This window comes from Bactrocera oleae, chromosome 4 (genome assembly GCF_042242935.1).
Source record: "Bactrocera oleae isolate idBacOlea1 chromosome 4, idBacOlea1, whole genome shotgun sequence".
Lineage (NCBI taxonomy): Eukaryota > Metazoa > Arthropoda > Insecta > Diptera > Tephritidae > Bactrocera > Bactrocera oleae.
This window is the reverse complement of record NC_091538.1, coordinates 17,178,617-17,198,767: the sequence shown is the minus strand read 5'-3', so window position 1 is coordinate 17,198,767 and position 20,151 is coordinate 17,178,617. Positions and strand designations below refer to the sequence as shown.

Sequence of the window (20,151 nt, the reverse complement as noted above, 5' to 3'; positions counted from 1 at the left end):
TTATAGATTTTAATACAACATATACACATTGGTAAGTAAAAAAGTTCAACTCTTTGAATACGGTAAATTTACTTATAACGAATACTGCCTTGAAACAAAGCAAACAAAAATCGATTTTTATGTGGTCGATAAATTGTCGAAAACCGAATGTAACTGACAACAAAAATAAAAAATGTGACAAAAGAGTTGTAAGTTAAAATTAAATAATTAATTTAAAATAAAAACAAGTTACAAAGTCAAATTACAATGCCAGTAATTGACAAATACCAAAAATAAATACGGTTTACTTAATAGAAAGGCCAGTTTCGGAGCTTATATTAATTAAAAGCTAACTTTAGTGAGCATATATTTCTCTACTAAGACTATATGTACATACATACATATGTACATATGTATTTGTGAATGCACTTTGGCTAATTTGCAACACATTCAAACTTTCAATGCCTGATGAAATATTGCACGACAAGGGTTGCAAACAGCGAATTAAAAACATAATTTAATTAACATTTGAATTAACATTTTTATTTATAATCCCAAATACGGGAATAAAAAATGAAAAAAATTGGCATACCGAATGAAAAAATATAAAAAAATGTTTAATTCTAAAAACCGGATCCCAACTACCGGATGGTGCAACATGGTGTAACAAAAATAATAATTTCAATCTTAAGCATAAAATTAAGAATTAAAAACAGAAATTGCTTTAGAATTAACATTTTTTCGCATTCATTCAAATCAAAAATTAATATTTTTAATCCTAAAATCGGGATTAAAAAATGAAAACCTAATTTTTAATCCTAAAAAGAGATTTTAATTTTTTAATCCCAACATCGGGATAGTAAAAAAAAAGTAAATAAAAATTTTATTTTTAATCTGCCTTTTTAATTCAAATGGGAGCTGCAGTTTTTGTTCACTTATGCACATTTGCCGAAAACATGCATATACTAAATATGTAGGTACATACATATTTTGTATGCATTTGGGGGAAGATTTTTTATTTTGTAAAAATTAAACGAGTTTAGGAACCAGTTATTTACGTTTATGTATTTTTTGTGTAAATCAAGTTTTTGCATTAATTTTGATTTAGAATTTGCAAGCTACAGAGCTTTTTATCATATGGCTTAGTTATTTTTTCCACTTGCTTCTATGTATTAATTAAATAAACGTGTCGCAAAAATTCGATTTTTTGTATTAAAGTTCAAATGCAAAATGAAATTGCTTTGCCTTCAAAATATTCTAAAAAAAGAGGTCGAAATCAGAGAAGGAATAAAAATATATGAACATATCGGTTTAAAAACGCAAAGGAAGATCTTTGAAAAATAAAAATAATATTAAAATATTGACTTTACTTTTTATACATATATACATATGTATGTATGTTAAAAAACCAGGACTGTTTTATAAAAAAAAAATGCGTGACTGTTGGTTTTTTAGCCAAATTTTTCACAACTTTACACAATAAATCAAAGGCAAAAATCCATTTTTTCGGATTTAATTTGATTACATACAATCATTAAATATACAGACACTGCGGTCATAAATATGTATACGAATTTTCATAGTTACATGCGTAAGATGCTGTCAAAAAGGGATGCACGTAAAGAAACAGCAAAAGTTACATTAAAAAATATGTGTGCACTTATACATATGTACCATACATATATATATATGTGTGTAAGTAAATTTTATTTCCTTGCCGAAAAGGTTCACTCGTCGCCACACTCAGCAGAATAGTTATCTCCTACCAAATTTATTGACATTTCCTTCCAGGGTTGCCGTTATAAAAATTTGACCATTGCCAATAAATATTTCAAAGTTTTGGTTTCGATTTACATTCACTGATACATATTACATACGATGTTTGTTGAGCTTTCAAAGAATTTGATTCAAGAGATTCCATGATTACAGTTAATCAACTTAACCTGTGAAGTTTTTGTAATTCAATTTTTTGCGGCACATATGCAAGTATACAGAAAAGAATAATAATAAATCGTATATATTAGTTATTATTAATTTAAAAAGAAAACATTTTTCTAAAACATTTCCTTCAAATATAAATTAATATTTATTACATCGACAACTCTATTTTAATTATGCTAAAAACGTATATACGTAAGAAAGAGCGCACATTGGTATGTTAAAAAAAGAGAATGTAATATTAGCTGACGCAAAGGAGCGCAAAATCCAATTTTTGACTTGCTAACAGTGAGTACTGAATTTTTCATTGATTTCTATTTGCGTTGCTTGAAAATGCAGCATTGGATAGTCAACAGTTGTTTGTGGGAGAGGAGTTATAACCAACCTCTCCTTAGTATTATTATTGATATGTAGTATATACGCTTTTGACATAACCACTTGTTGAGAATCCCTTCAACATTGCGGGAGTTTTGTATGCAATCACGTAAGCATTTTGCTTTTCCTTTTCAACTTTCGTCATGAAAAATCTCTTCAAGATAAAACCGAATTTAAGCCCATGTCAAGGAAGCGTTAAATTCCACACACTAACCGTCCAGTCCATTTCTAACACAATTTTTCTTTTACCCCTCACATACATATTAGTAATACTTTTGCTTGGTTTCTTCTCAACAAAGGACACTTGTTTGCGCATTTGCTTTATACTTCTTACATTTAAATGTATGTACATGGAGATGAGTGTAAGCTTTTTAGCTATTTATGCGCACTCATGTCACCACTCAAAGTTAATATGGCGTAGAACAGTTAATTGTGTGGCCATCTTGTGTAAGCCAAGCTGTCAGTTAAAGTGCATAAATCAAACAAGGTCTGTTCGGATGCAGCAAAAGTTGGTTGGTTGAATATTACGATAATGTTTAACTTGCTAGCGTTGGAAAAACCTAATGCGTGTGCTAATTTAGTACGAAATCAGTTTATGCCATTTCTTGGTATGCAGCTTCATTTTTATCGGCGTATTCTGCAAATCACAAACACGATACGCTACTCTTTGCGCAGGTTGTTGTGGTATTTCCCCGCAAGCCAAGCTTTTACTAAAATAATTGACTCATCACTGTGAAACAGGTTGGAGCTGCAAAAAGAAATCCCCATGCAATGGACCAGTCTCACATAAGATATTAGTTTATGATGCATCATACAAGCTCTTGTATATGTATATACAACAAGAACAATTTCACAACTGACGTCAATGTTATGGCAAAAAATCGGTGTTTTTTGCAAGGTGGAGAACGGCATGTAAATTGGCTAATCATATAAGTAATCATATTTGTTGCTGCAGTTGATGACGTCGGGTTCACTGACCGCTTATAAATGGTGGACAATTGTTGGACACTGAGGATGTTTGATTTCGTTAAAGGTATGTACATATGTATATGAATACCCAAGATGATAACAATCGTTATATATTGTATGTATGTTCATATAACTGTAAGTTAGATATGTATGTACGTTCATATAACTGTAAGTAAAAAGTTATTCGTAATTAACGCTAATAACACTGTTGTGCAATACCTTAATTGTACGATACTTTTTATAGTTGATTCATTTGTACCTAATCGCAGCGTCATTTATGCAACTCATGCACATTTCGATGTCAGAGATGTTAAAATTTGCCAAAATTCGTTAATCATTGCTTAATTACATACTATTGGAAATTTATAAAAGTTGCGCCTTTGAGGAAATGTTAACGTTTAAAAAAGATAGTTAACAAATTTATAGAAAATTTGTTTTGATGAAAAGGTGAATTAAAATTTCTGTCTAAACTAAATTTAGGTTATGAACACAGCTCACCGTTATATAATACGTGTAATTTCATTAATCAGACTACCGCTGATTTTAACTAAGAAGTGTCAAGGATATGATGAAGTCGTATTTAAAGTTAAATTATTATTTTTAATTTATTGTATAATAATTTTTGGAAATAAATAATACTATTATATAATTTTTGATTGTTAAAGTAAACTAGTATATTGGATTTAACTAATTTTTTCTATCTATTGGGTCTACGTATAACTGTATTCGTACGTTTTGCCAAGAGATGGCATTGATTATGCTATTAATCTATTATTTCAGTATTCCCAATCTGCTTTGAAAAGCTACGGTCATTGTGCGTCTTTTTCAGTGTATGTCTTTTATTTGAAACGTAAACAGCAACTCAATGCGCCATTTCAAAACATATAAAAGCTAGCGGATACATTCAAAAGCAAGGAAATTACTTGTAGATACCTTATAAATTAAAACCAAGAGACGTTGAAAGACGATTTTACATTTCAAAAATGCTGCTTCAACGCTTTTGCATCATGCCGAAAAACGCGCGGAAACAATTTTCTATCAAGATAATGCTCGGCCTCACGTTGCAAGACCGGTTAAAAACTATTTGAAAAACAGCGACTGTGAAGTTTTGCTTCACCCACCCTATAGCCTAGACCTTGTCTCTTCCGACTACCATTTATTCCGATCGATGCCGAACGCGCCCATGAAATACGGTTTACAGGGTATCAAAATCTAGCTTGATTCATTCTTGACCGCCAAGCTGGTGTATTTTTTTTTGGATGGAATCCACAAATTGCCAGAAAGATTGAAAAATGTTATAGCTTTAGATGGGCTATACTTTGAATAGTACTATTGTAGATGTTTTTCTTAAATACAAGTTCAAATTTTGAAAAAACGCACGAACATACAATAGTTATAGACCCAATATTATGTATAATATTTCTATTAAGTATAATTTGTACCTATCTCTTTTTTGCTTAAGCATAAAGCTAGAGAAAAAATGCCAATTAAAAAATTGTGCCATTCAACTAATCAGCTTTTAGAGCAAAAACCTGCTATGGTATGTAAAATTTTTTTAAAATAAAAAATAAGCCAAGCTATAAAATCAAGTATTTAAGTTATAATTACAAATTCTACACAAACTATGGCTACGTCTACTTGGCTGAAGTTAGCATTCAACTATTGAGCGGCAAAGAGTAAGGAATAACTGACATGTGTGGATATCTAACAAGGCAATCGAACTAATGAATATCGATGACCAGCACTTTTCGAAACTTGAATTTTCGTTTGCACATAAATAATTTTGTATGTCAGCATGTAAGTTGAATTCACATATTTGATTACTTAATCATGAAAATTAGGGGCGATAAAATTACATTCAATAATAAAAAACATCTAATCGAGAACCACGGATTTCGTTAAGAGGAAAAATAATAAAATACAGTTCAAAATATTAAAAAAAAATAAATAAAAATTAAATAGTTTTTTTTTAGTTCAAACTTAAAATGGCATTAAATTTGCTCAGAAATTTCTAAAATCACATATATGTAAATATATATTTTCTTAGATTTAAAAAATATTATTAACAATAAAAGTCTATAAAAAGATCTTCATCTTGATTTTGATCGTTTAGTTTGAATGACAGCTATATGCAATAGTTGTCCGATGTGAACAATTTGTTCGGAGATTGTAACGTTGCCTTGATATTGAAGATATTTTGTAAAAATAAAACAGATTTCCATACAAGGACTTGAAAATATATACCAAGTCTAGTAAATCAACACATTTTTAATACCATTATAATCAATTACTTGTGCAATGACCGAACGAGGAATCACAAAGCTGCTTAAAACAAAAAGTTGCTTGTACTCACCTTCCAAATTTTGATCGTAACCCTTTGTAAAGAATAGCATAGCCTTTGCGGCGCGTTCGGGTGTCTTCAGCAAGCCCTGTCGTTCGGGATTCTCACCAAGTCCGCTCAGCAATAGACGATATGAACGCGACAACTCGGGTAGTAGTGCCTCACGTGTAGGTGGTTTGTGATCCAGCTCGAGATCGTGATGGAATGTGCAATGTTCATGGCCTAAGAGAATAAGAAAAATTAAAAACGAAATCAGTAAATAATTATACAAAGCAAATTTGGGAAGTGCGAAACCAAATACAATATTGCAGCGCGAAAACTTTAACAAACATAAAATTGCACGTTAGTAAGTTTGTGAGTTTTAGCGATTGCGTTTTTATAATTTACAATTTATTTAACATTGTTCCATACTTTTTAGATAAAAAAATATATTTAAAAAAATTAATTCTTTAGGAAATGTTATATGAGAAAATTAAAATAAAATATTTAAAAAAATATATATTTTTAAAAATATTATTATTTTTACTTTTCAAATATTATTTTTTCATAATATAATTGTTATTAACAAATAGTTCATATGTGTGATTAATCCCATATGAGCAAAAATAAATAAAAAAGGAAACAAAAATTGCAAACGTTTACCAAATAAAAATAAATAGAATAATGCTCAACTCAAAAGCAGTCACTGGTATATCATAAAATTATATTTATACTTGCTTCGTTAATTTCGTGTTTGCTTTAAATAAAACAATTGATGTGTAAAACATGCAAATTATTTTGCTTTATTTGTTATGTTTACAACGGCACCAATTTAGTGTAATTGAATCCAAAGCTTTAAAATATTCCAAAACATTACTTATCTGTCAAATAATTCATCAATATTTTGAAAACACTCTGCTAACAATCTACATCTATTGTAAAGTTGCCAGAAAACCAAAAAATGTTGTATGTGTAGTGTGTCTATTGCAATAAATACCAAAAATATATGTATATATTTTAAGAAATGTTATATGTTTTTTGTAGGTGAAAGGCAATTTTGGTATCTCAAGACCACTAATAGCACAATTTAATATTAATATAAATTTCCGTTGAATTTTGGCCAATAACTAGAAAAATATTGTATCTCAGCCTTGAATTACCGTTTAAGAGTATTTACAACTACTAATATAAATTACCGAATTTTCAATAAAATGTGGTAAGTATTGCACCCTCAAAAACACCATCCTGCCAAAGTGCCGATATTGATGACACATTCACATAATAAGCATGGAATATTAATGCATAAATCAACATACCAGGGTGTATCTAAAGGGATTGAAATTAGTAAATATTTTTTCCAAAACTCTATAAAATTGTTCTATAAAATCATAAATTTACAACTAATTTATTTTAAGTATGTTACGAGTTAGGAAAATGACATTTGAAGTTTTCAATTACTTTCACTGTGTCCGCATTATACCATTGTGAACGTAGTATTATGTAATGCTAACTGGAATATCAATTATTAAACAAATGTAAATAACTTTAGAAAAAAACAAATTTTTATAATAATAAAAATAATATAAAATTATTATTATAAATAAATAAACTATATTACTAAGAAAAAAAAATTAAAATAAATTTATATATCTTAGATTATTGATCGCTCCTTTTCATCAATTCTAATATTACATCTCTTTTAAAATTCTCTCAACGTGTGCAGTTCTGTTCTCGTTTTGTAGGCAATGTTTACCCCTTAGATCTTTGATAAGTAGCAACTATAATTATCAATAATATGTGTATACAAATAATAAAAAAAAAAAATAGAAGACAATAAAAAACCAGCTTCTGTCATTTTGTAGACTATGCATCTCAAAATTAAATTGATTAATATAATTATGGCTCTACTGATAAGAACCAGAAATAGAAATCAAAATAACTAAAGAAAAAAGTGAAGATAAGAGCATTTTGCCCACAAAGATCGAGTTATTAGCTATTAAAAATTAAAAAAATTATATTAATTGACTGCACATAAAAGCTAAAAATATGTGTAATAAAGATCTATAATGACAGTGCGCCTGTGAAATCGATATGAAAACAACAGCTATATTTGTTAGAAGAAATCAGCGCTACTCTTAGTGAAAAGTTAATCTCAGAAATCGATAGAGAGGATATCGAAGATATGTGTTATTTGAAATATTGTACTTAAAATATATAAAAACAGTTAATTTATTCGAAAACCACATACATAAAAAAAATTTTGTGACACTATAATGAATATAACCCCAAATTTCGCGCCATTTACTGTGACTGATTTATATCAGTGTAACTGTGGTGTTATTTGATACTACACTTGTAGTTGGAATTTAAGAAAATATTTAAGTATAAAAATATCAGTTCCGGACGTTTCATATATGTAGATTTACGCCTGTACTTAATAAATACAACTTAAAAAACAATAATAAACATTATTTTCAACTTCAATTTTGAAAAACGAATGCGTAACTTTTCTTGCCTTAATTTTTGTTTTAATGATATTAACGCTGTAATTTAAAAAGTACACACTTTACATTATTTTGAACACCAGCAAAACTGATGAACGGGATACGCTGTCAAAACACGCAGTAAATATAACGCGCGTACATTTGACACCACAAAGCATCCAACGCACTCATTAATTTTCTTCTCTTCAACCAAAAAAGAAGAAACACAAAAAAGTATTAAAATATCAACACGCCCGAGTACGCAAACCCACCTGGTGTAGTTGATGTGCGCGGCGTTTTTGGCGTCATCGGTGCGTCCGCCTCGTGCTCCGGTATAATGCCATTTGTCTTAAGCATTAGCTTTGGGCGCGTAAAGGATACAGGTGGCGTTGTAATCGCTGCATCCTTTATTGCAGAATTAGTTAAACCACCAATCACGCCACCGCCAACAACGTTGCCACCATTCGGTGTGACGGGTGCAGCAACGGTGTTAGCCACGGTCGTGGTGACGACCACTTCATCTGTTTGCGAGAGTGCACGATCCATTAGCGGTGTTGTGCCCGAAGCCGAACTGGTTGAGCAGACGCTGTTGTTGCGGCCACGTGATAGGATATGCGCCTGCGGAAAATTGGTGTCGTCAATGGCGTCATTTAGTTCACTGGCGCTCATTTCCGACAGTTGGCGTGTGAAGCTTATGCTCATTATTGTTGTTTTTTTTGTTTTATATGAAATGCACACGTTAAATAAATTGCTTGATAAGTTCGTTGAAAGTTGTTGTATGTGTTTGTATATTATAACTTTGTGATTTTGTTGTAAAAATTAATTTTTATTAATTTGTACTTTTTCACTTGCTGCAAATGCCCTTTTTGATTGTTTCGTTATCGCATTTATTTATTAATGATTGCAATTTTCACTAAAATTTTTTTATAAATAAAACCAAAACAAATTGCGATTGTAAGTACTAAGTACTAATATTTATTGAACACTGTCACTAGTGTGTTGTTGCCAATTGTCGTGGTCGTTGTGTTTGCCGTTAACCGCGCGAGCTGTGTGTAGTTTGCGTGAGTGTTTGCAATGAATATTAAAATTAAATTATCTGCGTGCAAACTGTTGTGGCTGCCTTTTATACAAATATTGCAATTTCAAGCGATTCTTTTTCTAATTTTATTTTTTGCTTTTAATCTCACAAATCGAATGCAATCTGAAATAAGTACGCACACACAACTAACCACTCGTCGTATCACTCATACTCTACTGCCGTTGCAGCTTTTCAGCATTTGTATTTTATTTTCAATTCAACGGTATTATTTTTCAGCTGCGAGAGCATTTGTTGGACACCTTCACGTTTTAAAATACCATCAAGCACTAAATTTTCTTGTGAGATTTCTCTGGCCGTGACGCTGCGCTAACACTCACGCAAATCAAAATTATCACAAGAAAAAAACCTTTTTGGAAACTGTTTTCATGCTGGTGTATAGAAACCAAGCAAAGCTCAAAATTTTTAAAATAAAGCTTTGATGCTTACGAAAGAGAAATCCTATTGAAGAGAGTAGCGCTGTTGTTTGTGTGGATATGTATGTGTGCATGGAGACAATATTGACACCATGTGCTGTTAGCCGCCAGTTGGGTGGTGCGGAGCAACAAGTATGCTGTTAAATAAATATAGGAATATAGAAACTAGCTGAACTCTCTTGTCGCCACTGTAAACACATAATAAAGCACAGGGTGGGTATTTATATTTCACACTCAATGTTTACACGCACTCACACACCTGTGTATAGCTGTATATTCCATTGTATTGTAAATAAAAAGTCAGCTTGGTTTTGCTCCAAGTATTTGCAGCATCTGTGGAGCCAGTGGCAGCATCTCGACGTGTGGCTACGGCAGCGAAGCTTTGATTTAGCCAATTTACGCGCCTTGTTTCCGCAATGAAGTCGCACATTTATGTAGTTGTTATTATTTTAATGCAGATTTTTTGCACACCATTGCAACTACACCACCCACTCGTTTCGCTTCCTGTCCACTCGAGTTCTTTGAGCTTTATATTAATATTTTATTTCAGATAATCAAGGAAGCTTCAACTGTCGTATATTACTTTCTTTCTTAGAAATGTACTTATCATTTGCACTAATAACCTTATTATTGCCATATATGTATGTAAACTCGTTTCTATTTTTGTCTTTCGTTTTTAAACTTTGTCCCCTCTATGTTTTGGAATATTAGCTTTCAACCAGCAAATAGTAACGGATAAAGGCTAACTAAAGTATGTGTAAATATGCTCAGTCACTCAAGTAATTGTATAACATTAAAAATCAATCAATTTTTCTAACTAAACATAAAATACCAACAACATAACCCAACGGATGTCAACTTGAATGAAGTCAACAATGGCAAAATGAAACACTTAAATTATTTTCACTTCTAAAACGTACTCTTTGAAGAGAAAACAAAACCAAAATAAACAAAAGGGAAATACACTAAGAAATCTTATGTTATACTACGTCCGAGTATGCATGGGATTGACAAGCTCGTGACTGCAAAAGAAATAATAAAGGAATAAAAGTGATGTAATAAATATAGGTGAAAGAAATCAAAAATTCAATCAAAATTGATAAAATGAAATTGAAAAAATATATACTTTAAATTAAATTAAATAAATGAAAAAAAAACAATAAAAAAAAATCTTATAATGAATGAAAAGTATACTTATGTATATGTACATATATATTACTACAAAATTAATATTGAAATAAAGTAAATGAAAAAATAATAATAAACCAAAAGAACTGCGTAGGCTTGGCGGTCAAGAATGAATCAAGCTAATTTTGATGCTCTGTTCTGATGTACACCGTATTTCAGTGAAAGCGTTCTGCAACTAGCGGAACAAATGCGACAAGTTCTGTGCTATAAGGTGAATGAAGTAAAACTTCCCAGCCGGTGTTGTACAAATAGCTTTTAACTGGTCTTGCAACATGAGGCTGAGCGTTGTGTTGATGGAAAATTGTACCATCATGTCTAGTCGCAAATTCCGGGCGTTTTTCGACAACCGCTCGCTTCATTTAGAGCGGAAGCGGGAATTGGGACATTAATGGTTTCACCCGGTTGGTCAAGTTTCACATGTGACTTCAAAAGGTTTGGCATTTAGCTCTTCTTATGCCTTATCTTCATCGAGTGAAATCTTCCAGTTATTTATCTCCAAACTTTTGGCAAGTTCGCTCAGCTAGGGTATGTTCACCATAAACTTCTACCAAAATACGATGACTTTCGGTTGAGATTTTCTTCATATCAAAGCAATAAAGAAGAACTCCCTGCAAAAAAACTTTTTCAGCCACAAAGTTCGACATAGTTGAGTCAAAAAAGTTATTGCTGTTTACGCTTCAAATAAAATACGCACAAGAATCGTGGTTTTCCAACGCAGATTCGGAATATTGAAACAATGGATTTATAATCAAGTTACGCCATCTTTTGGTAAACCGTATGAATATAGTTATAGACCCAATATACTTGTATAGCTATTGTTTTAACATAAAAATCAGACAGAAAACGCATTTTAACGCAAATTAGTAACTTCTACGTTCAGTTTGATGATTGTATAATGTAATTAGTTACCAACAGTTAAACAGTAGGCGCTAACTGTAATGATTGACATTAATCAGTTGTTAGAGATACTGTCAAAAATACACAATCATACAAAAATACAATACAAAATAAAAACAGTTATTTGTGTATTTTTATACGTACAAGTATACAAAAAGATAAAATACCTAAAGTAATGCGATTCCTTGCCTATTACAAATTAGTAAAATAAAAGTTTATAAATCAAGTTTTTTGAAAACAAATGTATATATGTATATACAACTTTTTGAATTGCCACCTTAAGGTTATTGACACCAAAAGCATTATTACACACAATTTGCAATTTCGTTTGCCACACATTTGTTCTGACAAAAATTACAACAATTAACCCTTCAGGGAAGCCATGCAAGTACTAAATAATTAATAAAGTCAACTTAAATGTCTCGTATATAACTATTGACATTAATAGCCAAAGATCTGTATTTTGTAGTGCAGTTAATGTAATTATTGCAACGTTCATATGGGTTTACTAAACTAATTGTGCTATAGTCGTAAATAAGTATGTGTGAACAAATGTAATTATTTATTCGTTTATCGAAACTTTTGATTCAATTTTGATTTTCATGTTGTTGAAAGCTTTGACTCATTGTTAAAAAAAACTATGTGTTAGCTCGAATTTAAATAATATCTTGTTACTGCGTTAAATAATTTGTAGAAAGATTTTCGCTTTATCGTCCTTTTAGTTAAAAAATTAAATCACCAGCATTTAGTAAAAAAGCAAAAGCAGAAGAAAAGAAAAATATATGTAAAGTCAATTAGTGTAGTGATTACCACAAATAATCTATAAATATATATGTATATATATTATAAAGAGTATGTAATAAATTAGCTGTGCACTCTAAATTATATTAGAAATAATCTTGTCGTTTCTCGAAAAGTTTTGGAGATCCTAGATATTAACTAGTTATACCCAGGGTTGCAAATTTAATTAACAAATTTGGTATTAAAAATTTAATTTTCAGAATCGTAATTAAAAGTTGTAAGTTTATTTTTTTAATCCACAAATCGGAATAAAAATTTGGAAATTTAATTTTTAATCCGAAAATCAGAATTTAATATTGATAAATTATTTTTCAGTTTAAAAATTGTTGTGACAAATGAAAAAATTATTTTTCGAATTAAAAAGGTGGAAAGAAAAATGGAAAAAAAATATTTATATACATATTTCTAACTGAAAAACTATAATTAAATGTAAATCAGACAAAATGTTCTAAATTATTTTGAAACTTTATTAAAAATCAGCTTTCTTTTTACACATTTTAAATTTTTTTCAATCCGGCGATTGGATTTAAATTTTCATTTATAATTCGATTTTTGTGATTAAACATTTTTTTTTAATTTTCCCATCCGGTATTTGTGCTTATAAACTTAGAAAATTGTTTTTGTTAATATTTTCGGAATTAAAAAATTATTTAAATGTTAAATCATTTATCTTTTTAATGCATTATATGCAACCTCGTTGCGCCACCTCTTACATTTGTTGCCTGAGTGTTAATGTCGAAGGAGAGACGAGTCTCATTATTAGAATTGAATTCAACTCCGAACATGTGCTGCTTTTCAAACAAATCTTACACCAAAAAAAGGAGATGTCAAACTTTCTCTAGGTCTATCATTATTGGCATGATCTTAGTTTGTGGTAAGTAAAGTTTTTTTTTTTTAATTAACTTTAATTTTAATTGAAGCGTAAGTTGAGTGAATATCTTCTTCTTAATTTACTACTGGCTTGAACAATTTTCAATTTTATCACAATTAAAATTTATCAAAAGTTGTCACGGCACGAGATCTTATTTAGAAATTATGAAAATTAAAAAAGCAATAAAAAATATAAGTTAAGAAATTATAAAAACTGTGTGTAACACTACATATGGATCTGTATGATATGTACATAAATTTATAAATGTACATTTGCTTTGTTTAGGAAGAAATATGCTAATTCGTTGCAAATATTCAGCGGGTGGCAAAGGCACTGAGTTCTAATGCAAATAAATGCGCATACGAACAATTGAAAATTCTCGGCAAAGCATAAGATTAAGAGAATTTTGAATATTTGTTCCAACTGTATATTTTTTTTTTATAACTCCAAAGTTGCATAGAAGGTCGGGTAGAGCTCATATGTGCATGGATATGTACATACGTACATAACCAAATATATGTACTTATACTTAGACGAATATTTATTAGCATTACAAAATGTTAATGATTGCGGAGAGTTAGTGAGCAATATCCACCGTTATACGATGCTACGAAAGAAATTTGGCACCACATAACAGACTTGAATTTATATGTAATTAACTTAGATTGACCTAACCTTCTCGCACCTTGTAATTATACGAAACCCATTGAGATTTTCATTAAACGGATAAGCTAGTTAGAACTAAGAAATTGCAATAGTTAGCCATTACATAATAAAAAGAACATATCTACTTTTTATTTTATACAGGGTTGCGATTTTTTTATTCAAAAAAGTTTCAGATACTGAATATGTGGACACAGATCCTATTGCGAACTTTTTGTCGAAAATATCGGTCAATCTGTGAGATATATTATAGTTAAAAATTCGGAGACAATCCTTTTCTGATAATAGTATACCAGTATGACGAAAATGGGTTGAATCAGATTAATAATTTCCTTTGCCACTACACACAAAATAGAAAGATTTTCAAACTTCCGGCTGACTTTATATCCTGTATAATAGCAAATATGCGAATTATTTTAATAAAATTGAGAGAGCCTGTTTTTCTAACAACGGTGCGAAACTTATGTGTATAAAATCGGATGAAAACTTGCCCCAGACCCTTATAACTAATATCAGGATTTTGAAATATCTAGTTGGCTTTACTTCTTATATATTGGTGATGGCATGTGAGGTACTTTAGTGAAACTCACAGAGCATATATTTCTATTAATAATATGTTGTAATGATAATCTATATACGTTCTTTTCAATTTCTTCCCGAAATTAAAATCGTGGTTCACTGGTGACAACACTATTTTGAAAGTTCCACTATTGCATTTATTATCGCATAGAATCTTGACTGTAACTGTTTAAAGATGCCCAGAATATGACCTATCTGAAACCTTTTTGCATGTATGCATTTTAATTTTATGTCAACACGTGTTCCACTTAGCGTTGGAAAAATTGAACAGATAAAAGTTGTATACATAGATATAAATCGCATAAAAAAAGATTACAATTATTATTCATTTATACAAAAGACTAATGCAAGTATTGTGTTATAATTATAATATCATAACAAATACTATATGCGGATGTAAACAAACCTATAATACACATTGTATGATGGGATGTGTGCGCGTCTTTTGATTTTATATGTCAGAAATGCGGTTCGGGAAACCCCAGAATTAATTACACTAGTGAACAAGTGTACATTTTTTTGCGAATTACAAATGTAGACTTTTCAGTGGTACTACTTCATGATGGATGAGTTTAGAGGCGAGAACATAGAAAACTGTCACACTTTCTTTGTAATTATAAAAAAAAAAATTATTCTCGTTTTTCGGTCATGATTTTAAAGCCTAAATATTGATCAGTCAAAAGTATTTTAAGAAAAAACGGAATGAAATTATGAACATCTTTAATTATTATTCTTCGTAGCTTTTAATTTTTTTTTTGGAAACAAAAACAATAGACCATTCAATATCAGATGTTATTAGTAATTAAAAAAATATTACACCTCACATAACCTACAAATTGATACAAAAATCACGGTTTTGCCGACAAATCTAAGAAATAGTTTCAATAAAAAATAAATAAAAGTAATTATTTCTTGTATTAATTATTGTCATTAGTATGAGCTATCCATACTGAACATTCACATAAGGAGGGAAGTGTAACTGTAAAAATATTTCCTTGTGAACTAGTGTTATTTGCCAGAGCAATATAATTTCGAAAGGGTGTGGGAAAAGCAGCTATTAAATATCAATTTAAATGAAATCAGCAGGTGTTTGTATTACACAAATTTGTTTGTTAGAATTACAACAATAAAATACTCATATTACAGATACTTTATATACATATGTACATTTGTATGTAAGTATTCCATTTCATTGATTCAGGAAAAAGTTGATTAAAGGCAATTAGTGCACACTTATTACTTAATTGTTTTTACACACAGTTATTTATGTAAGTATGTATGTTATATAAGTAGCTTAATGAGTAAATTTTGGCTTAAATTAAATTTTCTTTGCTTTTTACTAATTTTTGAAAAGAAATTGAAGATAAATTTAAAAATGCATAAGTAAAAATTAAATTGAAACGACTTCTAAAAGGTGAAAAAATTTAAAATAAAATAATGAACATAAATACGGATGCTATTATACCCATCACAGGTGGATTTCTTATAGCGACTATCGGTCTATTGTCTATCTGAAAACTTTATCATTATTATTATTTTTTTTTTTTTGTTAATAATATATCTTTATGTATTGTATCTGCTTGTTCCATGCCAATAAGTAATAAAATCTTAAATCTATTTTAAACTAGTGCTCAGGTTCTAAATTTGGTGATACGTTGCTCTGAGAACGTAACCGGCCAAAGCTTTGCAAAAAACGGATAATGTTTTGATTCTGATCGGTCAGTTTTTTTAGTTTCATACTATTGTATATAGTGCTCTAAACAATATAATCGGAGATTGTGCCGTTACTCTGGACAATAGTCTATGCCAAATTTCGTCAAACATCTTATCACAAAAAAAAAGTTTTCCATACAAAAATTTGATTTTGTTTGTTCAGTTTGTATGGCAGCATGGTACATATATGCTATAGTGCTCCGATATCGGCGGCATATCAGCAGCTTCTTGGGGAGGACGTCTGCAAAATTTCAGATTGATATCTTAAAAACAGAGAGACTAATTTGCGCATATACAAACGGATAGACGGACAGACCGACATGGCTAAATCGACTCAACTTGTCACGCTGATCATTTATATGTACATACATACATATACATATATTATAGGGTCTCCGACATTTCATTCTGGGTAACATAAGCTTCGTGACAATCTTAATATACCATTTTCAGGGTAGAAAGATGTTGCAAATGAGTTCAAAATTCATTAATCGACGAAACCACCAATAGATTACAAATATATTTAATACCTTACTAACTTATACTATATGTACTCATACTAATTAGTTATATTACTATATAACAAAAAAAAACTTTAATTGAGACGTGTTTCCGTCTTATAGGTTTTGGTGGCGGATTTAGTGATGGCAGTGAATTTTTTCCAGACCCGCAATATAAACCGGCCGATTTACTATTGTATTCGAAAGCATGACATTCCTTACTACCAATCATGATTAGCGAATATGATAAATAGTCTATTTCAGGGTCATATTCAAACGCAAGGCGATTAAACGATACTCGTGCCAGTGCTCGATGATTTTTCACCCACTGTCGTTCATATACTTTGTGAGCGTCGGTCACTCGTTGATGCGCCTCTCGTTGTCTTAACGTATTAGCACGAAGACGTTGATTGCATTAATCTGAATACACACAAAAAATTGCATCAGAAGCGGTCAAACCGTTTAGAAGGAGTTCAATTTTAAACACAGAAGATTCATAAATGGTTTAAAGTCGAATGGAAATCACTACAGGAAAAGGGTATATTTGAGCTAGGATGAGGTTTGGGCTGATTGTACACGTTATTATCAACAAAATATTCTCTCTCAATTTTATTAACACACCTCACAGAGTGACCGATATTTTCGATAAAAATTCATTCTACTTAGTAGACCTCGAAGGCACTATTTTTGCAAAGTTTAGTTGCGATATCTTCTTTGATGACTAATATACTATGCCGAGATTTTACTTGGTAAAAGATTAACCAAATAAATTCCTACAGAGGTACGTACTTTTTAGACCAAAAATTAACTACAATATTAGAATTTATATTCGGGAAAGAGCTAATTTTTTCAAGAAAATTTTAATCAAACAAAAATTGTGAGAAAAAATTCTCATAATTTTAATTTTAAAAGTGTTTTCTTTTTTACAATTCGCGGTGCAAAAAAGAAATCGAGCCTATATGTCTGTATTTTATAAAAAAAAATTGCCAAGCATGTTAATGAAATTAATTGCCACACAAGTATTGACCGCAATCATTCATATGTGAATTAACTAAAAATCACGTTTATAGAAACGTAATAATGTGTATACAACTTGTGCAAATGTGTTTGCAAGAATGCAGTGCAAAACGTAGCAAATCAAAGAGCTGAAGTTAAGTCAGTGGCTGGCTGACGTTCAGTTGCCCGTTATTTTATTGCCAATGTGCGGCAAAACTATGCGAAAAAGAATATTGTAATAAAAAGTTAAACTACGAATCGGCCGTCAGCTGTTGCTTGGCAACCAACAACAATAAATGGTGAGTTATTTCAAGCGCACTCTAAACAAGTTAAGTAAAATATAAAACCAAGAGACATAAACAACAACAGAAATGCTAGAAATACTGTTACATACAAGTATGTACATATGAGTGAGTGAGTGAGTAAGTCCAACATTTAACCTTCAAAGAATTTCATGTCCGCTGCACGTTTAAAAGTAGTTCACTCGTACATTAAAAAACAAAATTGAAATAAAAAAAATTGTTTTTGAAGTGTCTAATTAAAAAATGCTATGATTTCTTTGCATTTTCCTTCATACCACACATAATCGGCGCAATAAAGTCATGCAAACACACACAACTTCACAAATAACCGTTTAAGCTGTCAATCATTTGCTCGTGTGTCTTGTCTATATGTCAGCTTGCACTCCCCTTTTTAAAACACAACTACTATTTACTCTCAAATTGAAACATCAAGTCATTCAAATACTTCAATATCTGCTATTGTTTTCTTTTAATTTCGCAGCGGGCAATATTTTTTTCATTGTTTGATCTTTTATGGCAAACACGCAGGTTTTTACCGTTGTTGTAACCAAGCGCATGCACAGCGCTTGAATGTAATTGCGGCTATACTGCTACTTGCAAAAATTAAAATTTATAACGTCTTACTTATTTTTTTCAATGTCAAAGTCAATAACGTATTTATTGATTTTTTGCGCAGCATCAGCAGACCTTTCTATTTGTTATTTAAAGTAGTGATGGATGCAGTATGAAGAAAAAAATACATAGAGCACTTAAAATATCAGATAATAGCAGTTTTTGTTTTTTTTTTTTATTTTGTACTAGAAGATGCAGTTTAAGTTAATAATTATATGCATTTGCATGTTTTATGTATTCAAAAGTACGTTTTTCATCTCATTTCTACAAAAATAACATTTTAATGAGCAATTAACGTTCGTTAAAAATATGGCATGAAATCCACTGATGTTTGAGATATTGAAATCTGTTATGCATGTGACTTTAGCAAATGTCAACAATGATCTGATAGTCAGTTTCCTCATAATTTCTTAGAAGCAATAAAATATTAAAAAGTGTAAGGCTATAAACAAATAAGGAACATGCGGCTTGGTGGCTGTCATACCTATTAGAATAACACTGTATATTCGTGAATATATCATTTTACCCTGAAAAAGGTATATTAAGTTTGCCACGAAGTCTTTAACACACAAAAGGAGGCGTCGGAGACCCTACACAAAATATATATAACTGATCAACCTGGCGAACTATGTCGATCTAGCCCTATTCGAATGCCTGTTTATGACATAGCGGTCTGAAGTTTAGCACACGTCCTTTTCTCCACGGGAAGTTGCTTACTTGTCGGAACCAGTATCGGGCCACTATAGCATATAATTGCCATGCAAACTAAACAATCAAAATCCAGTTTTTTGTATGGAAAACTTTATTTGACAAGATATCTTTATAAATATAACAAAAAGCGTATGAATTCTAGCATTTAACACAAGCACAATATTTTTATCAAAAAATTTCAAAAATGCTTCTCATTCAAAATGAGGAAAATAACGCTCATAGCAGACATTATAAAACTTCGAATAGGTGCACAGAAAAAACATCGAATATTGATATCCAATATTATTTTCTAAAAAGTATCGACATTTTTATACAGCGAGACTTGTTACTTAACCTTAGGTGCAGGAATGCTCTGAAGAAATCCTAAAGTCTAAAACATATTTTGGTTTAGAAAATAAACTATTTGTAGTCCATATTGAGGAACCATGTTATTTATAATATTCTTTAATTCCTTTTGGAGCATAATAGGCATTCTATTTAATCCCAAACGATCACTGAGCATTCGAAAAACTTTCACCTCCGATTCTGCTTCTGACTTAGGCAACTTTTTAGATTTACCAATAAAATGGAAGCTTAGATGTCCTAGAGCAGTTCACACATTGCTCCCAGATTTATTCAGGGAGCTCAAATCTCGATAGTTGTATAAGAAGAGTTTTCGAATTTCGTTAAAGTCACGAATGGAATGTCGCTATAGTCGTGATATTAAAACTTCAAGTTGCCGTAGTATGACCTATAAAAAATT

At 30.6% G+C, this 20,151-nt stretch overlaps 1 protein-coding gene and 1 long non-coding RNA gene across 3 annotated transcripts in view; both read right to left on the bottom strand.

The window, feature by feature from the left end:
- Positions 1 to 20,151, bottom strand: part of Pu (GTP cyclohydrolase punch) — a 28,720-nt gene that overhangs the window by 4,200 nt on the left and 4,369 nt on the right. Inside the window, exons 1-2 of one of the 2 annotated variants that reach the window (XM_014235995.3) lie at positions 8,337 to 9,430; positions 5,615 to 5,824 (exon numbers count right to left, since the gene is read on the bottom strand). In XM_014235995.3, the coding sequence (XP_014091470.1) occupies positions 5,615 to 5,824; positions 8,337 to 8,766 (640 nt within the window). In that variant the 5' untranslated portion in view covers positions 8,767 to 9,430. Of the gene's footprint in view, positions 1 to 5,614; positions 5,825 to 8,336; positions 9,431 to 20,151 lie in introns of those variants that run through there. The other variant, XM_036375751.2, reaches the window with a different exon arrangement.
- Positions 6,360 to 8,293, bottom strand: LOC118683241 (uncharacterized). Its single transcript, XR_011395818.1, has 3 exons — positions 8,147 to 8,293; positions 6,778 to 6,907; positions 6,360 to 6,562 (listed from the first exon to the last, which is right to left on the bottom strand). It is a non-coding gene; the product is annotated as an uncharacterized lncRNA (long non-coding RNA).